The sequence below is a fragment of the Pagrus major genome, chromosome 23 (assembly GCF_040436345.1).
Source record: "Pagrus major chromosome 23, Pma_NU_1.0".
NCBI lineage: Eukaryota > Metazoa > Chordata > Actinopteri > Spariformes > Sparidae > Pagrus > Pagrus major.
This window is the reverse complement of record NC_133237.1, coordinates 16073058-16090013: the sequence shown is the minus strand read 5'-3', so window position 1 is coordinate 16090013 and position 16956 is coordinate 16073058. Positions and strand designations below refer to the sequence as shown.

Below are 16956 nucleotides of genomic sequence, written 5' to 3'. Positions count from 1 at the left end.
CACAGCTGTGTCGCACAGCCCGTAAATTACAAGTGTGTCACGAGAGATGAGTGGCCCCTTTGTTTGGATGTAAGCTGCCTGAAACAAATAAGAAGGCTGGGTACCTAATCTCACCGAATATGCAAAGCCGCGAACACAGCAGAGAGGTCGGGCAGGGTCCGGAGAGTGGCGGTGAGAGAGAGCGCCGCACCGACAGGAGGACAAACATCAGGTGTGGACGGGACAGCTGCTCTCATGAGACTTATTCTAACATGATCCAACAGCGACAGACGAGGAGAGGACAGATGGAGGACTGTCCGTGAAGAAACACCTGTGGATCGATTCGAGTTTGAACGCGAAGATAGTAATATTTCCAGCAAAGTAACGTGCTCTGTTTGTCTGGATTACTTGGATACATCTATCAGACTCACCTGTTGGAGCGTCAGTCCAGGTGAGAAATCACTACCGGCTTATTACAGCCAGTATTCCTCATCATTCAACTCGTCCATGGACGTCATGCTGTGCTGAAACCTTATGGTAACACTTTATAATAACCATCATCAATTAATGGAAAGCACACAGTTAGTTATTTCACTGTAAAATGCGTTATAAAGCATTTATTAAGCGATTGTTTACTGTAAAGTTGCTCCTGGTGGTAAATGGTTAATACACACTGTGTAGTTCATCTATAATGGCCTTTATGAAGTTGGAACTTGTGTTTATAAACCTTTACAACTGCTTCATAAATGGTTTATAAAGTGATACTTAACTAAAAGTAAAGATTTCATGTTAAAAGTATCTGATATTAAAGTATCAAAAATACAATTAAAATCAATTAGACATATATTAAATGTATGTATATACTGTATACTATGTGTCGACTGATTGTCTGATCCCATATTCAGCATTTTTCTGATTAGTTGAGTCGATGTTTTTCAACCGATTGTCAAAATTCATCAAGAAAAAATGACGACTTTGGCTCTGATGCAGCATGAAATCTGCAAAGGAACTAGTAACTAAAGTTTTCATATAAACGTAGTGGAGTAAAAAGTACATTTAGCTACAAAATGTAGTGGAGAGGAAGTCTGAAGTAGCAGAAAATGGAAATACTGAAGTAAAGTACCTCCAAATTGTACTTAAGTACAGTTCTTGAGTAGATGTACTTAGTTACATTCCATCATTACTATTAACTAAACTTTAATTAACGATAAATGTACCATTTACTGATGATAGATGGTTATTATAAAGTGTCACGTACTGAACATTATAACATTTGTAAAGGCAGAGCTGTTGTATTAAATGTTGTGTTGCATTAGCCAAAACCTTGAATGCACCATTCTAGTTAGTTAGTTATTATTAATATCAGTTATTCGGGAGTAAAGTTCGTGTTTGTACTGTTCATATGTACTGTTGAGTTTTATTTGTTTTAAAGGCTCATCCAGGGACGGGTATTCAAATTAGCTTTGCCTATAAATGCTGTGGTGTGTGGCATCAGTTAAAACTACAATCTTGTCCCCAAACAAATACATTCAATAAATAAATCATAAAATTAGCCCGACATCTGACCAAATGTCAACTTCTCATGCAGGAAGTAATAGCCCCTGTGGTGGACAAAACATGGTGAAGTGCACCCTCTTCACGACTTTCTGCACGCTGGTACCTAAAGGACAGATGCAAAACTATAGTTCTAGTTATATTTGCATGTACATTTTCTCCGCCCCTGCCCCTCAATCACCCACTGTCCGCCACTGCTGTCATTACAACATGTTCCCATGTTGTAATTAAAGACAGGGGAGACCACTGCGCTATTCTTCAGAGACTCGCATGAATGTATTTCACTGGGCAGCAGCTTCAGCGTAACATAGAAAGCGATCGTCCATGGAAATATATTTGGTTTGGTATTCAAATTCAGTTCTTAAAGGATAGATGCAAAACTGTAGTTTGTAAGCATATTTGCATGCATGTTTAAATAACCAGGGCATTTTTGTTGCAGCTTTAAATAAAAACAACCTGCAGTGAAGCCATGGCTGAAGCTCCAAAAGGTTGTGACGCCAGCATCAGCTCCATATATTACAACCTGTGTGACCTGACGACAGTGTGGGGGATTGTAGTGGAGGCCGTCGCTGCAGCCGGCGTGGTGACCTCCTTTGTTCTGTTCATCATCCTCATGGCCACGTTACCATTTGTGACGGACAAGAAGAGGAAGGGTATGGTGGCCCTGCAGGCAGGCATCCTCATCTTCACTCTGGGACTCTTTGGACTCACTTTTGCCTTCATCGTGGGTCGATACTCCACCAGCTGTGCAGCACGTAGGTTCCTCTTTGGAGTACTGTTCTCAGGATGTCTAGCCTGCCTGCTCATGCACGGCTTGTGGCTCGCCCTGCTGCAGCGGCGAGGCCGGGGGCCCAGGAGCTGGATGTTGTGCACGGGAGCCCTGGGCCTGTGGCTGGTGGAGGTGATCATCAACACTGAGTGGCTCATCATCACTGTGGTTCGGAGCCCAGTCGGGAATGTCATCCCCGACCTGTCCTGCAGAATTGCTAACCAGGACTTTGTGCTGTCTCTGATGTATGTGATGGTTCTGCTGCTAGCTGTGGTGCTGATGCCTGTTCCCTCACTGAGACACAAGCACAAGCAGTGGCGGCGAGATGGAGCGTTCATCCTCATCACAGGGCTCTTCACACTGGCTATCTGGGTCGCTTGGATTGTCATGTACATCCACGGGAACATAGTGGCTGGGAGTCCAACCTGGGACGACCCTACTTTGGCTGTAGCTGTGGTGTCAAACGCCTGGGTGTTCCTCTTCCTCTACACCATCCCAGAAATCTGCTTACTGACCCTGGAGGACCCGGACCAGGAGGAGCCGCATGATGGAGACGTTTATCCTGCCAGGAGCCTGGTTTACGACAACATCCTGAAGGAGCCGGAGCCACCCCAGCAGAACATCTACTTGGAGAATAAAGCCTTCACTATGGACGAGCCTCCAACAGGTGCAGCATGACACATCATGATCTCATCTCACAATAACAGTGTCACAGTATGTGTAGATGTGTGCTGAATCATCAGAATCAGCAAGACGGCACTCCAATTAAATGATTAATTCATGCACTTCCAACCAAGCACAGATGAAATAATGAAGCATAGCAAGGCAGCTAATGGGAGATGACATTAATCTGATGTTGCCTCTGGAGCCGAAGGGAAAGATTGTGAAATAATTGTCAGATTACTTTTTCTATTTCTGACAAAACAACGAACACAGCAACCATTTTGCTGCTATTTGTCATTTCGTCTCCTAGTAGTATAATGTGATTCAAGTCATTTGATCCAAGTCTCAAGCAAGTCGAGTCCCAGCCACGTTGATCACTTTTTAATGCCACTGGGCAACAGTTGCAGTCCTTGCTGTCAGCAGCGTTCTGTATTTGCATGTGTTTTCCTATGTAGCAGTGCGGTGAGCCCTCAGACTTACTGTACTTTTAGCTTCACGTGGGATTAAACCAAGTGCATTAACCAAAAGTTTGCGTCGCGTTCACACATTTTGAGGTTTTGAATCGGAACTTGGTGTGAACATAAAACGGCACCCACTGTTAATCAGCGGCAACTGCTCAGTGTCTGAGAAGAGAGGGGGAGGGGATATCTGTGCGTAAAGACCTCTTAAATGTGATGAACTGAGTGGCGCCTGCCATGCAAAAAACAGTCTGTCTGATGCCTATTCCTGCCAGGAAAAATTCATCAGACAAGATAATAGCACGCTCTTTGATGTTGACCTGCCTGAGAGGTCAGGCCCGCCCACACTGAGTTGCTATTATGTCCACATAACATGACAGTGTCTGGCAGTGCCCATAAGAGTCTGCTTATAGGATAAAACTAAAAGAAAACTTTCAGAGACAAACGTCTGATCCACTTATTAAAGGTTGTGTCTATGGCAGGTGGTAACATCAGTCACCTCCTTGGAAACAACAAATACAACATCACAGTTAAAAAGTCTTTAATTAATAAATGTACTTACTTGTATATGGGATTTGCTTGGAAGTCTAACATTGCCTTACTAATAGCACTACCTATACTAGTACTATGAGCATCAGGTTTATCTACTACAACTCACAGAAACTTACTAGGAAGAGGAAAATAGTGATGTAGAATGATGAATGTTTGGTTGTCAGGATGGTAAATGTAGTGAATGAAGTGGTCAAATATTTAAAGGAGCAATATTTAAGAAATGGCCTGAATTTTAGTGTAAAACATTAAAAAAAAATGAACGAACATTATCAACAGTGTGAAGAAACAACAGTGTTGATGTTATGTGATAGATATCCATGTATTGTGCTGCAGAGATATCTACTGGAGTTAGCATGCTAACCAGCTAGCTCTGGTCTGTCCTGTCACTCATTTTTACACCTATTTTCGTCACTAAAAAGCAAAATATAACTTTACAACTTTAGATTCAAGTTTTTGAGCTTGGTAACTCATCGTATCCATCATTAACTTGACAAAAACAAAATAAAACACACCACAACAGTCTTGGTTTGTTTTTCCACAATCACCTCCACTTTGGTTGATATTAATCCTCAATTCATCAAGTAACATGTGAAAATATTACGGCTCTACAAGCCATTTTCCCCTGATACAGATGCCTGATTATCCATATCCTGTCCCCGTCTGCCATGTCTTCTCATCTTAAGAGTCATATTCCTGGTCAGAGCTGCTGTTAATCGCCTCCATACTGTATCTGCCGGTCTCAGAGGCTGTGTTCATTCCCAGTCTGGTGTCCAGCTGTGTGTACCGGGAGGCCATCCAAGGCTGTGGTTCAGGCACACTCCAGTCAACTAATAGAGTTAATTAGCTCGACAGCTAGCTAAGCTGATTGCTAACGGTGGCTAGTCGCTACAGCCAAAGATAGCTACAGCAAGTCCGGTATATTGTGCAGGAGGACCCGGTTAAGATGGAACTACCTTTGAATTCTTGCCATATCTTACAAATTACACCTTTAAAATAAGACACGTGTGTGTGTGATGTGTCTGATCAACCCAGACAGATGCAGCAAATATTGATTCGCTTATCTGGTTCGTTTAAGTAATGACTGTTGTTATCTCTTTAAACAATGGCAGATATTTGAAATAACAAACTATCCTCCGCCTTTCCTTTACCAGTACCCACAAAGCCAGTGTCTCCATACGGTGCTTACAACGGTCAGCTACGAAGCGGCGTGTACCAGCCCACTGAAATAGCCCTGATCGCCAAGGGCCTGACCAAGGTGAGTGTGCGCCCAATTTCAGAATCTCCTCTTCTGTCACAGCTGAAATAATCACTTCTCTGCACATTTCTACAGATGGACCAGGACGCAATGATCCCTCGAGCCAGAGCCCCGTCTTTGATTCCAGGAAGTGGCAGCTCCCTGCCTCGCTCAGTCGAGTCCTTTCCCCCCTAAGGAGCGTCACACGCCGGATCTCACAGTTCCAAGTATCGACTGCTCGTCTGTTCTGCATGCACAAGGGCTGAGTGTCACAAATCAAATGTTAAAAAGACACCAACAATATCAGACAAGGGCAGCGTATGAAGGCTAATGTATACAGAGCGGCCAGCTTAGCTCCTCGATTTCATTTCCGTTCTCAATTTTCAGGCAACTAGCGCCTTAGAGGTTTTACTTTCAGCTATAAACCAGCTTGCAGCTTCACTCCTTGGACTCCCAAAAAATCATAAAGAAAGAGTGTAGACATGTATGTAGCTCTATAGGGAAGCATTCACCTTGCAAAAACTGTTCTATTTACAAAATCTAAATCTAAAAGGTGAACTATTTATACATTTTTTAGCTGACACACGACCCACAGTAGGCTGATTTTGGAGCAACAGTAGTTAAGCATTAGATACAGAGAGCTTAAAGGTCTATTATTTAACTGTTACATATTACTTTTCATCGATGTGCATTGAAAGGTCTCACCAGTATCTTTTTATCATAAATATGTTGAGTGTAATTGATTGTAAAACATTATGTCGTGATTCAGACTTCCCATGAAAGCCATGTGATTTTGTAGCGTCTTTATAAAAATGTAATTTTATGTATAAATTCTAACTTATTAAACCTGCCGAGGTTACGTAAGCCCTGTGTGGATGTTTGGATTGTGACAGCTGACAACTCACAAAGAGGAAGGTGTGGCACAACGCAAGAGGAAGTGTCACAAGGATCATCATGTACACTGTACAGCACTTATTTACATATGTGGCTTTTAACAGTCCTACCTGAGGCCTCGTTCAGGGATTGTGTCTATTTTAGGTGGCGCTGACAGGGATCATGTGGGAATGTTACACCACCCGAACAGTAAGATGTGATAATGAACTTACATAATTCTCCTTTCAGGATGGAATTTAAAAAGGGACAGCTCACGCCAAAATCGAAAATACATACTTTCCCTCGTACCTGTAGCGTTATTTATTGTTCTGGGTGGTTTTGGCGTGAGTGGCGAGTTTTGACTTTCCCCTCTTCTTATTTCTCAGTTTGTACATCCTCGTCTCCTTTCCTCGCACCTTAGTCCCTCTCTACGATGGGAGCAGAGGAGGCAAGGAAGAGACATGAGGAAACCGGAATATGGGAAAGTGAAATATGACGTGTGGCACGACCGCATAATCTGTCTATTGTTTGGTTATAGCCTCCCGCTGTTTTATGATCTCTGTCAGACTGTTAATGGCAACTTATTTACTCTAAATTCAATTCACAACGTGGCACAATGTGACACGAGTTATATCAAGGTGAAATACATGGGTAGCACAGAACTTTACGAGGCGCTACACAATTTGTGAAGGGCAGGACGTTTCATCACCTCAAATAAGTTATACAACTCATGAATACAAAGAAACACATCTGTAGATTTCCGTTTCAACCATGGTTTGTATATTGCAGCGGGCCTCTTTTATGTCCCAGGTGCCGAAAAGAATACAAAGGATACACCTGTGCATCCTCATTCAAAGCTCCTCCAGCAAGCCTCATCTCTCCTTGAGGTGCATTTTAGGAATAGATGTGTGTTGAGATTAATTTCCAGACAGGAGTATGGAAGAGACAAGGAGACACAAAATAGAGAGATGAGAAGAGCTCATGGACTGAAGGCTAGCTAACTAAGCTAGCAAAGCGAAGATGTTATGGATGTTTACATCCCGCGTTTTCACAGCACAAGCCAAGAGCGGGTGCATGCTCCCTTCTGCGTGGCGATACATGTTTAGTTCAGTAGAAAGAAAATAGTTCCCGCATGAAACTGTTCACACAAGGTATGCGGATTATCTTGAGTAATCGGGTCAGGATTTCTGGAAAGAGATATTTCTGCCAAGCCGAGTGCCATCTGGTTCCATTATATTCGAGAGAAGGCAGACATCTCTACGGTTGATATCTCCAAAACTTGGCAACTCACACTAAAACAAGCACGATGGATACACAGCACTACAAGTAAAGAAGAAAAAAAATGTTTTAGATTTGAGGGTGAACTTAACCTTTAAGACAGAAACAGTGAGTGTGGTTTGATTATTGAAAATGTTATGTTTCAAAATGTTACTGAGGGTATATAGTTTTGAGACACAAACATTATTCTGAAAGGACATATTAGCATGTACTGTAAAGCCGCTTTGACTTCTGCTTTGAACTTGAGTTCCCCATTTTATCTACAGGGACAGAAACAATTATTCACAAATGATTTATCACACACACACACACACACACACACACACACACACACACACACACACACACTCTCAGAGCTCTAGAGTGAGTGTTGGCTGCCTAGCAGCAGGCTGAGTAGGCTCTATCCCATTTACTCCCACCACCTTGTACTGTCAGCAGCCACGAGTATTTGCTCAGTGAGGAAACTGCTCACCAACTGGAAATCATACAGATCAGAGAACATGTGCGGGCGTGTCCAGATTTTACTCTGCAATGGCCCATTTGATTGTGTGCGTGTGAACGCAAAGAGCTGAAAATTCATTTAAATTTAGCCGATTTAAACAAAGCAGAGCATTCAAACATTTCATACGGCATTTTCTTTGTGTTTCATACCACATTTGCCTCTTTACTTGTCTAACATCAATAATCTGGTCGCGCTATGCAAGCAACACGATTTTACACGTGCATCATAAAAAGAGTCTATTAGACATGAATTCCTGATCCACAGTAACTTGAGCTGAAATCAAAAGCAGCATCTTTCTCTGACAGACAGCGGCTGTAAATCCCCTGACAATATGAATAGCTGTCATGTGCACATGGACACGGGTGGTTACATGACCAGTGGCGGTGGAGCTTGGCTCGAGGGAGTCAGCCCTACCAATCACAAACAGCTGTCCCCACTTAATGCATTTCCTTGTCACTGTGACAACCCTCAGTGGACAAACACAGACAGGGAAAAAAAGCTGATGGAACAGGAATGACTGCGAACCCACAGACCAGACAACAGGGAGGCAGTATTAATAGGTAATAGCATCTGGTGGTGGTATTATATAGTAGATCTCTCTTGCACATCATATCACTATAATGTTTGCTTTTAGATCTGAACATGTCAAACTAAGTATCTCTGAATTTGTACAGTTTGTCCCAGACACCAATGTTTGAACAAAGGCCGTGTTCATGAAGGTAAACCTTTTAAGGATTACAAAAGTAAATAGCTGTGCCAGGCTCTAATAAGTGCCCCGCATTCAGAAAGGCTGACGTGATTTATTTATCCCAGGATTTAGGCACTCAGAGAGGTACATATAGAAACAAGGTATGAACTGTTTATTTGTTTAATTTACCAATATTATTTCTTGAAAAATATCACTTGATCTGCAAAGGCAATCATGTGATCTGTTGAAAGCTGCATGATAAAAGGATAGAGGATAAAAGTTCAGTAAAGAACTTTTGTCCTCATCTTTTTAAGCCGATAAAATCACCCTCAACAAAAAAGATTTGAACAACTCTGACAATCGGGCAAAAGCTCCAGATCAGCTACTAAACAAACCTTATGGTTGACTGTTTTATTAACTTATTTCTTTTTCGTTTAAAATGTAAATAAATTGTCATTTGAACTCATTTAACACTGTAAAGACTACAGCCATAAATCCACATGTATAGCAGCGCCACCAAAAATACATTTTTAAAAAGCTATGTTATTTAAAAGCATCTTTCAGCTCCCCATACAAACAATATTGTCTCTACTGGAGGACTGCCATCTAGTGGAACAACAGCAAACAACGAGGTTTATCGTCTCCTTGAGCCTTAATGATTTTATTGTCTACCAAATCACAAAAGTCATCATAGTTGTTACCTAACGATGCATTTATTAAAAACAGTGTATATACAACTGGACATCCAACACAGTTACAAAGGTAAGAAATCAACAGGTCGCCTGTCTGGATGTTTTTGATTAGGGATGATCAGTTTGTCTTCTTTATAAGACATTTAAACAGGCATTAATAATCTGAATGTCCTGTTGCTTCTGAGCTTTATGTAATACTAAAAGGTGAATGTTAATAACTACTCACCTCATACTGTGGACCTGTGGATGCAAATGTTTGCCTGACAGTTGTTAGAGACATTGTGCTAAACTCCCCCGCTGGCATATCAGTCCATCAGTTAACACATACAGATATGGTTATCTTGCGATCCTTCTCAGTTTCTGAACTTCACTGATGACTACAGCCTTCAACGTCACTGAAGGTTCTTGAGTTTTTCCAGACCAGCAGTCCTGGCCTCCTGCTGCTGCTGTTTCTGTTTCTTCAGATGGCGGTAGGCCTCCACCGCTCGCATCCTCTCCTCCTCCATGATCCTCTGTCGGGCCATGGAGGGCTTGGCTGTGGAGGACATGGTTTGGCCGAGGAGAGAGTTGAGGAGCAGCTTCTTTGGTGCATTCTGGATCGTGAAGGCAAGAGGGTGATAAAAAACATAGTGAACTTCTTATTCAACCACTCAAGTCACAGACATATTATGTGATAACTGAAGCGCAGGTTACCTGAGATTTGACCGGAGCTTTCCTGGGTTTGCTGCTAAAAGATGGCGGAGCCATTGCAACTTCACCAAAAGGAACATTATCTACAAAACAAACACACATCATATCATTATACAAACGAGTTCTTAATCGACAATTGGATCCTCCTCTACAGAGAAATTCTGAAGTGATAATACCGAAAATTTTGGCTATTATCGAGGCTGAAGAAGAAATTGTAAAAGCGAGACTTGTATAATCTCTAATTAAAGATCCAGCGTGTAGGATTCAGGGGCAGAAATGGATTATAATATTCATGATTATGTTTTCATTATAAAAAAATTGTCTCTTTTAGCTCTGCTCTGTAGTTCTATGGTAAATATATTGTTTGTTGCACCTTAGCTGCCAAATGCGGCACTTTGTTGTCCAGCTAGCTGCTAGGTTGGTTGGTGTGAGCAGGACTGTGGCCTAGAAAACTAAAAAAATTATACAAAATTTTTTTTTTTTTTTTTAAAAAAAAGCTCGGTACAGTTGAAGAAACAACAGGGTTGGAAGGTGATTGTTGAAGGTTCTTCATTATTATATAGCAAACAGCTATAGCAGCTTCTTTACACAAAAATCAAAATATAATACATTTTGATTTAATAATATTGCATTCAGTTACTTCTCACGTTGATTTCAGGACCATACACTTGTAAAAAGAAAACATGTTGAGCTACATTACAAATAAAATCTGTAGCCTTATCGTCACCTAAAAGAAGAGCGAGAATTACAGGTTCTAAGTCCTTAAAAGCAGGACTGCACCGATTGTGAAATTGTGGGTTTATACTGATATCAATGTTTAAAATAAGAATTTTGTAGTAGGAGTAGCTCCCTCACATCCTTCGTAGTCGCAAATGTTCCTGAAAAACATGCTTTTTTTACCTACGAACATCTCCTTCTCCATCTTGTCCTCCTGTCTGTCCAACTTTTTCAGCTGTAGCCTCTGTAATCTGCCTTTATCGTGCCTGCAGGCAGACAGACAGCAAAGATCAGGTAGATTATGCATCAGACATGTAACATCCAGGAATGATAATCACTGATGTGTAATATCATCACAAACACATAATGATGAAGAAAAAAGCTGCGCACTCACTCCTTCTTCTTCTCAGTCTTGCCCTTGTCTGTGGGATTGTCTTGCTTGTCATCATCCAGCTCAGGCTGTCTGTCTACTTGGTTCTTGGTGAGGAAGAGGATGTGTTTGGTCTCATTCTCCATGCGCCGCACATACGCTTTCTCACTTTCCTGATTTCCTCTCTTGAAGTGAGGGACAGGTATGTCTCCAACTTCCCCTGGTTTGCTTTGATGGGAGATGGCTAAATAGACAGAAACAAAGTCCCCACTGGTCATAAACAAAACAAAACAAAACAAACATGCATGCGAAAAGTCTTAAGAGGCTCGTCTCACCTTGTTTTAGCTTTTTGGCCTTCAAGGATCCCGTCTTCATCCTCTCCTTGCTCTTCATGATCTCTCGGAGCCTGAAGGGGATGTCTTTGAGATGGTCTGGCTTGGCTTTCTTAGCATCTCGTTTGAGCTTCTTGGCACTGAAATTAAGACACATTAGGAAGCATGTGGGAAAGAGTGGAGAGGTGTGTATAATACAGGTTCGTGTCCTCACTTGAATAAAAGGATAAAGTTGTCAAGTTGAGTCTCATTTTCATTATTCGCAATAAACTAAGAGATAATAACAGTTAGCTACTGCAGCTAGCTAGCTAGCAGTTTTCCTGTTAGCTTCCTGACGTTACCTTGAATGTTTTCCGGCCTTGTCCGCTTGTTTTCCAGAGACGTTAGTTTTCTTATTCTTATTCTTCCCCATGTTACTGCTGTTTATATCAATGCATGACAAATGATCTTAATAAAAACAAAAACACATGTGAAGCAGCGTGTATCGCCTTTAACCTACGAACTTTGACCTGCTGGCGACAGGGAGTGAGGAAGTGAAGAACTCTCACTGTGTGGCTTTTTTTGGATACCAACCTCATACTGTCTTACTTCTCCTCGATCTCACAGAGGCTTGAAGAAAATCTATTAAAGAAAAAGAATGTGCAGTTTCCCTCACATGTAAGTATTCATTTCGCCTTTAAAATAAAAAAAACATAATAATAATAATTTCAGAGTCTTTAAAAACCCCAATAACTGGTAATTTTGTGCATCTTGCTATTCTCTAGTTCAGCTGTATTTTATAGTGCTCTGTGTATAATTGATGTTGTTGAATAGACTTAAATTAATAATGACACAATGTTCATTATAATATCGTTAATAAAACACAATACGTACGTTTCTAACATCGTTTTCACAGACAAAACTAAAATTCTGCCTAAAGGGAAATTTTTGATCGCGGAGTGGTTCACTTAAATATTTGACGATCTTTGCTGGAATCGTCACGCTGATTGGCTAAAATAACTTCTGGTGCTTTTTATCTGCCATCACAAGATGGCGTCGTTTTCCAAGTTTATCCACACAGTGCTACTTTGATTAAACGGAATTTGAAGTTCAGATAAAATGCAGTTTATTTATGTATTTATACATAAAATAATGACTGAATGAATAACTAGCTTAATAAATAAATAAATGTCGACTACATAAACAAACAGATAACAGACAAACATGATGATAAAATGATATTTTATGATGCCTATAATGTTCAGTTTTCATAGAGATGTTGATAACATATTTTTTCAAATTTCATTGCTTGTAGACTAAATCAAATTTAGAGGCATTTTAATTTTTTTGTCCTCCGTATTTACATACACAAGGTGGCAGAATATCAGAAAGATCTCTCAATATAATGCAGCCCAGTACAACACCACCTTTAATCTCAATAATAAACAACAACAACATATAATTGAATGAACACATTTATGAAACATTATAAAATTGTTAGAGGCAGATCTGTTGTATGCAATATGTAGAATATCACACACAGAATTTATAGTTTACTTGCAGTTAAAGTTAAAGTATTAACTAAATTGAATCAGCTTTGAATTTCTATGTATTTATTTAATTTATTTAATTACTGCTTTTTTAACTGTCAAATACCTCCACACCAGTAATATTTTCCCTGTAATAATCTTGCAGTTTTGTAGTTTCCTTTAAAAAAATCTCCTTTCACTGGTCGACAATCTGATTGAGTAATTAATGAGCTCCTGTCAGGTCAGGATCACAAGCAAATTCAGCATGACCTCACAGTAATCTGATTATATAAAGGGTCTGTGAATTTTAAAGGCATTGTGGAGGGTTTATTATCAGTAATCTAAGTGTGGCATTACAAGAGCCTTCATTGTTTGTATACTGTACTTTAAGTTTGTATTTCTTTAGATATTAAGATCGATTTCTATCAGTTTGTCTGGTTTAAAAGCAACATACACAGTAGGAAGTGCAGGTTTGTCTTGAATCCAATGTATTGCCATGATAAAATTCTCAACATTTTCATGCATTACATCATTTTTATGACACATTGATTGTCCCATTACAGTTGCGACAGCATGGATTTCTATGTTGCCAAACATGAAGCCAAGTTTGCCAACAAAGCTGTTCTCAGAGCCACACGTCCCGAATCCGGCCCACCCAAGTTCTGACAGAGGAGCATCTGCCAGTTCAAGAGCAAGCTTCCCAGGAGGGGCAGTATGGGGTGGGCTTGTCTTGAGTAAACTGTCATGAGTGTCATCTTAGGTTTGCAATTCCCCACAATTAAGCTTTCTTTTCTCCGCAGCTTCAGAGAGGAGACCCCAGGAATGGAATGGCTTGGCACTGGTAAGCATAAATACCAAGTGAGGCCACTGCATTTTAACTACACACAAACCACATAACTTTTTACTTTTTGGCTACTAACAATGTGTTCTTTTTTCAGATATTGCCCTAATCTGCCCATGGGAAGCGTACAGCCATCTAGAGCTACATGAACGAGCTCAGTGTCTAAGTGTCTTCGCTGAGAAATTATTGTTATATCCACTAAAGGGAACTGATGTGGCAAGTTCAGCAACAACCACGCTGATCATCAATATTGGCTTTTTGTAATGATTAACCACTAAGAAAAAGAACTAGCATGTAAAAGTGTATATTATAGATGTAAATAGATATGTATAGATTGTATATAATGGACGCTGCTCTTTGCCCACATTGTTTTATACATTAAATCTAAGACTCTAAAGCTGCCTTTTTAATGCTGATCCTGAATGTGTCCTGCAGTCAGAGCTGTAACCGGAAGCTGGGTTACTTCAATGACGGACTTTCTCTACAATTTACGGGTTAGGGTTAGGCTTAGGGTTAAGCTTGAATTGAAGAAAAAACAATTGCCAAACTTTGTGTCTTATTCAACCATGCTACTGTTTTTGAAACATCAGAAAATTGCCATTATAATGTTTTATTTATCCCTTATCAACGAAGAGTAGCATGTGAATCTACTTACCTGCACATCTTATATCTTGCTTGTAATATAAAAACAACAAATAGTGGTTTTATGGCGATTATGCAGTGATGTTTGAGGGACTATTTCTTGTCCTGATAGTAGGTCCTCGCTTGATGGCCTTTCGCTGGGGTCTCAAGCTAAGGTAAGGTAGGAAGGAAGGTAAGGTATCTGTCATTAATATGCTGCCCATTCATTGTGTATGTAAGCAACCGTGCAAAGAGTTCTGGTAGCACTGCATTGTGTTTCTAGAGACGAGGAGTCGCGTTGCTCGCTCAACAGCAACTGCATGGCTTATTCCTCACCTCGTATAAGTGAAAGTTTTCAAACAAGCCGCAATGTTGATCTGGTTTAGGATCCCAGAGCAGATAGTCCGTAAGTGGTGCTGGACTTGTGGCTAAGCGTTAGTAGCCACACCCCAAAGCTTTATCATCTATTTTACTCTAAATGGGACCATAATTTATAAAATTAACTTCATCCAGTGTTGAAGAAGACTTTAAACTAGCGGCTAAGACCATAAACTTGTTAGGAAACTGCTTACTGAGGTGATAAATCAAGTGAGAAGTAGGGTCTTCTTCCTCCTAAGCTTACATATAATCTGACTTGTTTTCAGTGGAGTTTCCCCCTGATGGCTGTAAGAAAGAGTGAAAAGAAAGTGCACTCCATATTTTTACATTCTTTACATTCACATAATCAAAACATGGAGTTATGCCAGCCGAATAATGCACCTTAGTCTGTCACCTTGATGTTTAATGCTGGAATTTGATTTGCGTCCATAAAATGAAGAGTTATTTATCACTTCGACCGACAAAACAGGCGCAGTCGTCCGACTTCTTTGCAGTCAAGCTGAGGAATTTTCTTCTTGTTTGGTCGCTCTTTACAGTTTGTTTACAAGGTGGCGATCCAAAAGCACTTAGCACGTAATAAATATCAACGCACAACATATTCATCACCTTATGTTACATGTAAAGTTTATGCCACTGGATGCTTTCGAGCAGTCGTGTGGAAATAAACAGAGTCAGAACCTGGACCCCCAGCACAACAACTCCAACTGTTCCTATCAGGCCCTGGTGCTGCTCGATCCAGCGAGAGATTCCCCCGAGACAGCCGCCCAGGAAGATGACACTCTGAGCGGTAAACTCATCCAGCTGCTGGGCTCCGACACCACACTGAGAGTTCCACACCGTGCCGTTCTCCAGAGGGTCCACACAGCACGTGGCAGGGACGCCGCAGGCCAGCACTCCTGGAGCTGAGCAGTTGTAATATCTGGGGAGAGGGAAATATTTACTTCTTCAAAGCATTCCTGCATCATGACCAATTAGTCACAATGTACTTATTTATAAATATCCAACTTAGTCACCCTTTACTCACATGTTGATCTCCCAGTCGCGGTAGTTTTCTGCCCCGCAGCACTGCAGATTCGACTGAATCTCGTCCACGATGAACCTCAGATCCAGATCATCCTGGTAGCGCACCATGGCGGACAGCATCCCCGACCGCAGGTAGCCTCCGACTTGACCTTGTAGACTGTAGGCCAAAATGGCAGCCAGCACCTGGGCTGTGATGAGCACCAGCACCGCTGTGGTAAACAGCTTCAGTAAGGAGCAGTTCTCACGTAGGGCGCCCACACAGCCTGACAGGCAGAGCAGAGTCAACACGAAGCCCAGAGACACAAGTATCAGCATCGGGTCGGTGCCGATACTGCCGATCTTCTCCTGAGCAAACGACTCTTTACTGATGAGACCCCAGATGCCCAGACCAAGAACCACCAGGCCCAGAATTGTGAACGTCAGATTGCATAGGAACAGGAAGTATTTTAGGAAATAGTCCATAAAAGTGTATCTGTAGAGGGGTTGGACTCTTCCGAATACAGGGCTGTCGTTGTCCTGTCTATCGTTTGGATCCGTTTGGTGCAAATCAGTGGTGACATGACCAGGCTCCTCAGCATCTTCTTTTGCGGAGCCTGCCTTTAAAAACACAGGATATTTACTAAATACCATGGTTCATAAGAACTAGTGCCAACTTAAACCTTTACTCAACACAGAGAGGTACTCATTATTCAGAAAAGAACTTAACGAAACAAGACAGAAGCTCCAAAGTGACCCCTTACCTTTGGTATGAGCGGACTGGACTCATTCTGCGTGGTGTCCCTGCGCCACCACGGCAAAGGAAACCTTTTTATCCCCAAATATCTCCTCATGTTGTCAGCCACTGCAGGGAGACGACTCTCCCTGTGCTTTTAGAAACTCAGAGTGACCCAAGCTAAAGTACAGCTTAGGGGGAGCATTCACTACAGTATGTACAGCGGAGCATGTGAGCTGAGGAGGAGAAACCATGCAGAGTTTAGCCTCTGGCTGCTGCGAGGCGCAGGATTTCTTCATCATGTGAGAGTCACAGTTAGGGGATTACGGCTATCAGAGCGTGTATTACAGACTCACTCACACTGACTAGAACAAGAGACTTTTGATGTGAGGTTCACTCAAAAACCACTTAGATGTCAAGGTTTTATGTACCAAAATGACTGCACTTGGAAAGATTAAGTGTATAGTTAAAGAGAAAGTGGTATGTGTTTCTGAAATCAAAAACAAACCAACTGTTAACAAG

The 16956-nt window shown here is 41.3% G+C and overlaps 3 protein-coding genes and 1 pseudogene across 3 annotated transcripts; 2 read left to right on the top strand and 2 right to left on the bottom strand.

Annotated features, from left to right (window-relative positions):
• The first annotated feature begins 2002 nt into the window (after positions 1–2002).
• On the top strand, positions 2003–5404 carry LOC141019961 (G-protein coupled receptor family C group 5 member C-like). Its single transcript, XM_073494999.1, has 3 exons — positions 2003–2969; positions 5127–5230; positions 5306–5404. The coding sequence occupies exons 1-3, from the start codon at positions 2003–2005 to the stop codon at positions 5402–5404; spliced, it is 1170 nt and encodes a 389-aa protein (XP_073351100.1).
• Positions 5405–9243: 3839 nt separating this feature from the next.
• On the bottom strand, positions 9244–11861 carry ccdc137 (coiled-coil domain containing 137). The gene is made up of 6 exons (XM_073494320.1): positions 11693–11861; positions 11355–11491; positions 11044–11263; positions 10833–10915; positions 9936–10015; positions 9244–9835 (listed from the first exon to the last, which is right to left on the bottom strand). The coding sequence occupies exons 1-6, from the start codon at positions 11761–11763 to the stop codon at positions 9635–9637; spliced, it is 792 nt and encodes a 263-aa protein (XP_073350421.1). The 5' UTR covers positions 11764–11861; the 3' UTR covers positions 9244–9634.
• On the top strand, positions 11455–14147 carry LOC141019960 (retinal cone rhodopsin-sensitive cGMP 3',5'-cyclic phosphodiesterase subunit gamma-like; annotated as a pseudogene).
• A 1164-nt stretch (positions 14148–15311) lies between these two features.
• tspan10 (tetraspanin 10) lies at positions 15312–16552 on the bottom strand. The gene is made up of 3 exons (XM_073494998.1): positions 16463–16552; positions 15724–16319; positions 15312–15618 (listed from the first exon to the last, which is right to left on the bottom strand). The coding sequence occupies exons 1-3, from the start codon at positions 16550–16552 to the stop codon at positions 15312–15314; spliced, it is 993 nt and encodes a 330-aa protein (XP_073351099.1).
• Between the last annotated feature and the right edge of the window lie 404 nt (positions 16553–16956).